This window comes from Chanodichthys erythropterus, chromosome 4, assembly GCF_024489055.1.
Source record: "Chanodichthys erythropterus isolate Z2021 chromosome 4, ASM2448905v1, whole genome shotgun sequence".
Lineage (NCBI taxonomy): Eukaryota > Metazoa > Chordata > Actinopteri > Cypriniformes > Xenocyprididae > Chanodichthys > Chanodichthys erythropterus.
Genome location: NC_090224.1, coordinates 19,791,057 through 19,800,927, shown reverse-complemented (window position 1 = coordinate 19,800,927; position 9,871 = coordinate 19,791,057). Strand labels below are relative to the sequence as shown.

The 9,871-nt window shown below is 35.5% G+C and overlaps 1 protein-coding gene across 1 annotated transcript; it reads left to right on the top strand.

Moving 5' to 3' along the window:
* Window positions 1-4,103: 4,103 nt before the first annotated feature.
* Window positions 4,104-8,487, top strand: pax1b (paired box 1b). Its single transcript, XM_067382886.1, has 5 exons — window positions 4,104-4,107; window positions 4,894-5,499; window positions 6,163-6,296; window positions 6,757-6,955; window positions 8,417-8,487. The coding sequence occupies exons 1-5, from the start codon at window positions 4,104-4,106 to the stop codon at window positions 8,485-8,487; spliced, it is 1,014 nt and encodes a 337-aa protein (XP_067238987.1).
* The last annotated feature ends 1,384 nt before the right edge of the window (window positions 8,488-9,871 follow it).

The following is a 9,871-nucleotide window of genomic DNA, read 5'->3' as shown; positions in this document are numbered from 1 at the left end:
ACCTATGGCAGGAGGGCCACTGTCCTGCAGAGTTTAGCTCCAATCCCAATTAAACACAAATGAAGGTGCTAATCAAGGTCTTACTAGGCATACTAGAAACTTCCAGACAGGTGTGTTGAGGCAAGTTGGAGCCCTCCAGGAGCAGGATTGGACACCCCTGTCCTGTGGCATCAGACTGTAAATATAAAATCATTTTAAGTTCTGTTTGTAACCTTTATCCGTATAGCCAGCATGTTAGCTTTTGATATACTTTTGTTATTTGTGCTGTTGTTAATATTCTTATACATTTGTTTAGATAGTTTGCTCATTAGCACAATAAAGACATTACTTAACATGGATTTAACAATGCAGTGATAACCAGTAAGGAATAGCTATGTGACTTTAATTTTCCAGAGACATCGACTGAATATTTTGTTACTCTCACATTTTTCATATGAGATCTTCCTGACCCATGATGTAAGTGAAAATTAAAGGATTAGTTCACTTCAGAATTAAAGTTTCCTGATAATTTACTCACCCCCAAGCCATCCATTTCTTATGTCTCTCTTTCTACATGATCCCAGATGAGGAATAAGGGTCTTATCTAGCGAAAAATACTTTTTAACCACAAATGCTCATCTTGCATTGTTCTGCGATGCGCCACGCATGACGTTATCACGTTAGAAAGGTCAAGCGTGACATAGGCAGAAGTACCGCGGTAGGGCAAAAAACATCTAATTTTCTCCTCCAACTTCAAAATCATCTGACATTTTTTTATCTTTTTTTTTTTGTAAAGTTCATTTGACTTAGTCTTTGCATGTTCAGTTTGTAAACACTTGTTTGGTACTTTCGCGTACGTCATTTGTGACCTTTCCAACATGATTATGAAATGCGTGGCACATAACAGACTAGTACAAGACGAGCATTTGTGGTTAAAAAGTATACATTTTTATTATTTTTTTAGAAAATGACCAATCGTTTCTCTACATAAGCCCCTTATTCCTCATCTGGGATCATGTAGAGCTCTTTGAAGCTGCACTGAACTGACATTTGGACCCTCAACCTGTTGAACCCCAGTGAAGTCCACTATATGGAGAAAAATTTTCCTTAAAAACCTTAATTTCTTTTTGACTGAAGAAAGAAAGACATAAACATCTTGGATGACATGGGGGTGAGTAAATTAACAGGAAATTTTAATTCAGTAGTGAACTAATCCTTTAAAATGAAATTTAGTTAGCCTATTGTCTTTTAAGTGAAAAGAATATGGGCTAGTTTTGTTTCGGTTTCCAGATTTAGGGTTTCTTATCTGTATTGCTTACAGCGACAACAGCCTAATTTGACAGGTAGGCTATTTTTCTGTTTTGATACTTTTGTGAAATGCAAACTCTTTCTTTCTCATTATCTCCCTCTTCTGGCGCAGTCTGGTACATACCATTAATGGGTTAAAGGTGCCATCAAACATTTTTTTACAAGATGTAATATAAGTTAGTGTCCCCTGAATGTGTCTGTGAAGTTGCAGCTCAAAATACCCCATAGATTTTTTTAAATTAATTTTTTTAACTGCCTATTTTGGGGCATAATTAGAAATGCGCTGATTCAGGCTGCGGCCCCTTTAATTGCTCGCGCTCTCCGCCCCCTCCCAAGCTCTCGACTCTATCATTGCATAAACAAAGTTCACACAGCTAATATAACCCTCAAAATGGATCTTTACAAAGTGTTCGTCATGCATGCTGCATGTATGCGTCGGATCATGTGAGTATTGTATTTATTTGGATGTTTACATTTGATTCTGAATGAGTTTGATAGTGCTCCGTGGCTAAAGCTAACATTACACACTGTTGGAGAGATTTATAAAGAATGAAGTTGTGTTTATGAATTATACAGACTGCAAGTGTTTAATAATGAAAATAGCGACGGCTCTTGTCTCCGTGAATACAGAAAGAAACGATGGTAACTTTAACCACATTTAACAGTACATTAGCAATATGCTAACGAAACATTTAGAAAGACAATTCACAAATATCACTAAAAATATCATGATATCATGGATCATGTCAGTTATTATTGCTCCATCTGCCATTTTTCGCTATTGTTCTTGCTTGCTTACCTAGTCTGATGATTCAGCTGTGCACGGATCCAGACGTTAATACTGGCTGCCCTTTTCTAATGCCTTGAACATGAGCTGGCATATGCAAATATTGGGGGCGTACATATTAATGATTCCATCTGTTACGTAACAGTCGGTGTTATGTTGAGATTCACCTGTTCTTCGGATTTATATAAGAAGGAGGAAACAATGGAGTTTGAGATGACAGTTAAATGATTAACCTTTAAATGACATAGGTTGGGTTAATTAGGAGATGGGCGGTTCAACTCAGAGGCCTATAAAAACCTTCAGTTTGGCGCCTCTGATATTTAGATATAAAACTCTGCTGTGAGTCAATGAATGACAGTACTGAAGGTGTGTGTGTGTGTGTGTGTGTGTGTGTGTGTGTGTGTGTGTGTGTGTGTGTGATAAAGGTCTGAAATAAAGGTTCAGCAAAGAAAAAAGTAAATGAAAGTAGAAGAATAGTAAGAGCAATAGTTGAGTTGATATGCTGTCAAGAAAACAACTTTTATCAGCACTCCACCTACTGGATAAATTACGCTACTGCCGGTCATGAGTGCTGCTCATACGTTCTCTCTTTTGTTTAATTAGAAACGTAATAAGCTAAGCATTTTCGTATATTCCTTAATACATTGTAGGCTATTATTTTCTCGTCAGTAAGTCAGTCAAAATAAATAGGCCTAAACCTCTTTTGAAACTATATAAATATATAATATATATTCCTTGCGGTGACCTATGTCACAATTGGCCTTTACATGTCTCGTACAAGTAGACAATGTTTTGTCCCTGTACCGATTCAACGTTTACATTAAAAAGAAAATCCTTATCGGATGTTTGTTAAACCACAATTTCACGTGTACTTAACAAAACAATACATGTTTATACAATATACAAAAAAATAATGTTTAATTACAGTAGACCTATGGCAATTAATTTAATATTTTATGCGAAATGCAGACAAATACACCCAATAAAACGACGTGTAATGAATTTTGGAGCCCCCTTTATTTAAATAAATAAATAAACAAAAACAAAAGGCAGATTAATTTCTCTTGATGCGTGTAATTCCTGAATTAACCATAAGATGGCGGTGCTGCCATACTTAAGAAGTCGAGACTAAATTCCCACTGCGTTTGTGATAATTAATGCAGTCATTTTTTCGTGTAAATAACATCACATCTTAGTTTCCCTCCACTGAAATTGCATGCATATCTGAAGCCTGTTATTCGATTATATGGCTTATTTGTTTTCAGAGTTCCAACTTTGCAATTAAATTCAAAGTAGCCTATAGTGGGAAAAGTGCAAACTTATAATTGCAGGTTGTGACTTTGGCACCACACGTTTTCTCTTTCACCACTTTAAAAATGTAAAAAGAAAAAATCAACAAAACTTTTATACAGTGCGCCTGTTTTGACAATATAAAAGTTTATTATATATATTACTTTATACAATTAAATCATACAGTTTTATTGTTAATTTGAACATATCATCACGATAATTGTATTAGTCCTAAAGTTTCCATATGCTTTATAACAAAGCTTATTTATAGGTTAATAGAATTTGAACTTTTAGAGCTTTACAGTCTGTTCTTGATATAACTTCGCACTTTCATTTTCAGATTTGAATAATAAAACAGCACACTTTTCAGTTAGTCTTTGCATACAGTCACTTCTAAAAAAAAGTGCATTTTTAAGCTGAATATATCCGTGAAGGGGCAGACGATGAGGATCGGGGCGGAGTCACGCGCTGTCTCGTGTGATTGACGCTTGTGACGCGTCGAATTGAGCGCACGAGCCAGTCTGCTGGACGGACGTATAGTTTCTCAAGTGGATCAAAGATTACTGTAAAAACCTGCTCAGTCCTAAACTCAGACACTTCAGCCATAAAAAAAGAAGAAGAAGAAGAGGGCAGTCCTAACGGGAGACACGGGGAAACCTCTCCAATGCTGCACGAGACTACAGCAGCGCAGTTAAAGGTTAAAGGAGCACAACCACTGTAGGGAAATATCACTATGCAAATGGGTAAGTTCCTCTTGATCTGTTACTGCATAGTCAGGGATAGAAAATATAATTAATAATAATAATTCGATGCATCCACACCGATCAAATGATTGTAGATGCGTGCAGAATGACACACTTTTCAGGGTGAATTCAGGTTGGGACACTTTTTCCCAGTCATCTCAATGCCAAAAAGTGTCCCAATCAACCTGAATTCACCTATTAGACATCTAAATATTAAATAAATTAGATAAGTAGGCCTAGGCCTTAAAAATAGCCTAAATCTTAATCTTTTTGCCAACAAGTCTTTGTCCGTATATTTAATTTGTTCCCTAATTTGTTTTTAAAGAGAAGAACAGCCTTTATTTTGAAAGAAACCATTCAGTAAAATAGTTCATAATATAATAATAGATTCTAAAAGATTCTTTGTTAAATCGTGGAGAATTTATTTATCTGATTTATTATTATTATTTTGATCTTTTAATTTAGGCAAACGCCGCAATGCAAGACAAAATTGTAGAATAGAATAAAAATGATGGTAGGCTATAAAAACTAAACTGTACAGTTTTAAAAATAAAGGCTCAAAAAGGGGGTTTTCACAGCGATCCCATAGAAGAAGCATTATTGGTTCCAAAAAAGAACCTTCGATCAGTTCTTAAAAGAACCGTTTTTTTTTCCCCTTAGAGTGAAGAACTTTTTAAAAATCTAAAGAACCTTATAAAGAACCATCGAAGCCAGTAAAGAAGCTTTATGTTTTTCAGAGTGCATATGATATATGTGATGAATACACAGTATTCATTGTTGTTACAGATCAGACGTACGGGGAGGTGAACCAGCTCGGCGGTGTGTTTGTCAACGGTCGGCCTCTTCCCAATGCGATCCGGATCCGAATCGTCGAACTGGCGCAGCTCGGAATCAGGCCGTGTGACATAAGTCGCCAGCTCCGTGTCTCTCATGGCTGTGTGAGCAAAATCCTAGCCAGATATAACGAGACCGGCTCCATTTTACCCGGTGCTATCGGTGGGAGTAAACCCCGGGTCACGACGCCAAACGTGGTGAAGAGCATAAGGGATTATAAACAGGGCGATCCTGGAATATTTGCTTGGGAAATACGCGACAGACTGCTGGCGGACGGAGTGTGTGACAAATATAATGTTCCGTCTGTGAGCTCCATCAGTCGCATTTTAAGAAACAAGATCGGGAACCTGTCTCAGCCGAGTCAGTACGACAGCAAGCCCTCTCCACCGCAGATCTCATATAACCCCGTGTATTCATACCCATACCCGAACGCCATGTCTCCCACCGGGTCCAAACTGGGCAGTCCTCCGGCGGTGTCTGTCAGCCTGTCCCGGGCCTGGCCCTCAGTGCACACCGTCAGCAACATATTAGGAATACGGGCTTTCATGGACCCCTCAGGTAATCACACCTTCTTATCGATACCGCGTAAAAGTTTGGTACAATTTTACGCGCAATGCATGATGCTGATTCGATTGATTAGAATAGGCCTATTCGTATTCATTTATCTGCTATTTTTGTCCAACTGTCATCCAACAAAAGTTCCTGTATTTGACGAAATATTGTCAGGGACTGACATCGTGTTTTTATGACATTTTTGAAGATGGATGAAGTGGTGTGAGATAATGTGTTTTCTGCGTTATGGAAATGCACTCAGATCAGCTTCTAATATAATATTATAGCTTCTTTAGATCAGTGTTTAGGTTCTTAAAGCATATGTAGACATAAAAAATCAATGTTTTTCCTGGCATCATCTGCTGAGCTTAATTGGGCTTTTAAGTGATGCGCAGACTAAAGAAAAATCAACCGCTCTTACAATACTCTGACAATGGATTTATTGGGTTTCTGTTTCTAAATCTGACGAATGTTGTTTGCATTATAGCAAGAAGACCATCATTTTTCAGTCTAAGCCAAAAAGTTCAATTGTTTATCGTAATTCAATTCTATTCAGCTCTTCTTTTTTTTACTCCAAGATCAAAATGCATCATCGTGAAATCATAATCTTTTATTGCTGTTGTTGTTAATGTGATGCAGCTGAAAATATTTAAATTCATTATTTTACAGCCATTGCTGGAACAGAGAGCTATCAGCCGAAAATGGAGGACTGGACGGGTGTTAACAGACCTTCATTTCCTTCCGTGCACGGAGTCAACGGGATCGAGAAACCTCCTATAGAAAGTGACATCAAGTACACGCAGGTGAACTTTTAAATTATTGGTTTATTTATGTGCATCATTTACACAATCACACGTTTAATTTCCAGTTTTGTTCGCAATATAAGCATGCGCTCACAAAAATAAAAGTTTTCTTTTCAGTGATGTCATAAAATAACCATTTTGGGTTCCACAAAGAACCTTTCAGAACCATTTAAAGAAGCAACCTTCATGGAACCATAAATGCCAATAAAGAACCTTTATTTATAAAAGTGGAGAGATCTTGTTGCTTTTAATTTTCAAAATCTCTTTTTTAAAATTGTTTAGTCAAATTAAAAAATGCGGTATGATCTCATCTAGCATGTTATTTTCCTCATTATTTAATTTTCCGTTTTTTTTTTGTTTAATTAACCTCTTCTTTGACGTTCTTTTTGGTGCAAAGTTATAAAATAAAAGTTAAAAATGATCGATGAGTGATGAATTATACATTTAATTTAATTTTCAGGCTTCATCAAATTTATCGGGGTATGTTCCTGCGTGCGCGTACTCCGCCACTAATCAGTACGGTGTTTACGGTGGGCACGCGGGTAACTACGGGCACTGGCAGTCTCAGGGCGCGAGCCTCACCCATCCCAACAGCGGGTCCATGATGCAGAGCCCGAACCTGCACAGCGCCATATCCTTCAAAAACACGCCTCGAGAAGGTAAGATCCCACCTGAATACTAAAACCTGTTGAAATGAAAACAAAAACAAGAAATAACTGGAAAAATGTATATCAGTCAATACTTCTGAAGCATTTATTAATCTTAGTTAATATTAACGTCAACAATTACTCATACATTATTAAAACCAGGTTGTATCTGTTAACATTATTAATCTGAACTAACATGTACAAACAATGAATGACTGTATTAACAAAGATTGATAAACACTGTATGTATTGCCCATTGTTAGTTTGGTTAATACATTAACTAATGTTATGATGTGAAGTGTTACCAAAACAAATATTTAGTAGAATGTGTGATAGCATGCAATAACCTACAAAACAGCAACTTAAACTAAGAATTGTTTAAGAATGTAAAAAAAAAAAAAAACGCTGCTGTAAATTTTTTTAGTTTGTAAACATAACTTGTGCAATAAAGTCCTTTAGTGTAGAAATAGAAATTGCTTCTAAGCAGCTTCACAATATAACAGAATTAATTATGCAAACTTCATCAAATGAGACTATATTATTTTAATGCGACTATAGATACTATATAAAAACAATACATGTGCTATACAATAAAAAAAAAATAAAGTAAGTCTAGGAAATCATGCTGATATGCTTTTAGCTAGTACACTCTAAAAAAATGCTGGGTTAAAAACAACTCAAGTTGGATTGAAAATGGAAATACCCAGTGATTGGGTTGTTTTAACCCAGCGGTTGGGTTAAATGTATGCCCAACCTGCTGGGTAGTTTTATTTTATGTAACCCAAAATATGTTGGAAATTAATATGTTTAATAAATGAGCATTTATTAATAAGTTTAATGAATAATAATTAAACAATAAACATGTATGAAATTGCTTATTAATAAATGTTCACCTTATTATTGTTGCCTCTAGTAATTTTAATTTCAAACCTGTTTTAGGTTCATTTTAAGCCAGTCATATAGTCATTTTTAAAAAATAGTTGAGTTCAATAAAACTGCCCAGCACATTGGGCAAACATTTAACCCAATCGCTGGGTTAAAACAAGCCAATTGCCAATTTTCAACCCAACTTGGGTTGTTTTTAACCTAGCATTTTTTTAGAGTGTAAAACATAATGAGTTGTGACAAGAATTTTCTACGTAAACCATCATATTTGTTGATATTTTATTAACAATTGTATTATTTATATGTGTACTGAAGTGTTTTATATTGCATTTTATGCTATTTAGTTAATGCATTTTTACTGCAATTTAGTTGAATGCATAGTTTAATGCATTAATTCCTGTGTTACTCTGAGCGTGTTTCTTTCTGTTTTCATGTCGCCAGTTTGAAAGCACACATCAGCTGCCAGATTTTACCCCCCAAAAAATGACAGTGTAGGTCACAGTGACATTGTAAAGGAAGTTACTCAGCTGAAAGGCTCGTTTACATGTTTGCTTCATAAACACTCGTGTCTTTTGGCTCCAGCTGTAGGAAGAAAGAGTCCAGTGAGCAAACACCAGCACGAGGGTCTGAGCGCCGTTCATGGACTCTCAGAGTCCTAATCAGAGAAAACAGCTCATCTCTTCATCAAACACTCATCTGGATAAAACACTCCTGAATGTTTCACACCATTATGGAAGAGTGGGATCTGAAGCTGTGGAGAGACGCCACAGAGGATTTCTGCAATATTTGCAGTAGATTTTTTTTTCTTGTTCGTTGGTGCAAATAAATTTCGCGTCAGGCTGTTGTTATAAATGGACTGCGATTTTTCTAGTTATAAATCAATATTGTTAGAGTCATTCGCCATATGGAACTGAAATGAAACTGTCCATGTCTTTGCATTTTCGTGTCTGTATGATATTGAATGACCTATTGAGTTGGTACATATATCTATTTTTATAAATTCATTTCTGGTTAATAAAGGCATGTCAAAAGTGAACTGTCTTTCTATTCTACGGCTGATTTCTACTCAACAGTCGCAGATAACATGTTTACAGAGAGATTATGTGGGATTTCGCTGTCAATGTTTGTTCACGTGACTGAAAACCGAATAAACAGATGGACGATGCTCAAACAGGTACATTTAGGTGACATTAAATGTTACAGCTGTATATAATGCCACTAAAATATACACTCAATTACTTTATAAAAATAGCAGTTTTTAGCGAGTAAAGAATGCAAAGATGGCCTATATCTATGTTAAATAAATACACAAAACAAATGAAAATATAGTAGTATATTAATAATATAATAGTAGTATATTAATAGTAGTATAGTAACTATTAATTAATAGATCAAAATTTGAAAGAGCGAAGGAGAATAAACGAAAATGCATCCATATTTCCTGACAGGCATACGGAATATTACTTTGTTGAATTGTTGTATTTGTTTTGTACAAGTTTAACCTTATTGTTAACGGTCTTGAATTTTATTGAAAATAAAAACCTAAAAAACTAAAATTTACTTCGATTTGCGATACTACATTGTTTTATTGGTGTATTGGTTTATTTATAATTTTATTCATTCAGCATGTAATTTCACCTTTCTACTTGTTACTCTCTAAAAAATGCTGGGTTAAAAACAACCCAAGTTGGGTTGAAAATGGATAAACCCAGCGGTTGGGTTAAATGTTTGACCTGCTGGCCAGTTTTATTTAACGCAACTATCGATTAAAAAAGACTATATGGCTGGCTTAAAATGAAACCAAAATAGGTTGGGAATTAAAAATCAGACACATAATTATAGGTGTAAATGTATATAAGCAAATTTGTAAGTGTTTATCTTATTTATTAAACTTAGGCTTTTAATAAATGTTAATTTCTAACATATTTTAGGTTCATTGTAAGCAAGCAATACAGTCGTTTTTAAACAATAGCTGAGTTAAATAAAATTACCCAGCAGGTTGGGAAAACATTTAACCCAACTGCTGGGTTAAAACAACCCAAT

Excerpts from the sequence above, each read along its gene's own strand:
- pax1b (XM_067382886.1), top strand. Across the intron at positions 5,500-6,162 it reads GGCTTTCATGGACCCCTCAG|CCATTGCTGGAACAGAGAGC; the intron begins GTAATCACACCT and ends ATTATTTTACAG. Across the intron at positions 6,956-8,416 it reads CAAAAACACGCCTCGAGAAG|GAAGAAAGAGTCCAGTGAGC; the intron begins GTAAGATCCCAC and ends CTCCAGCTGTAG.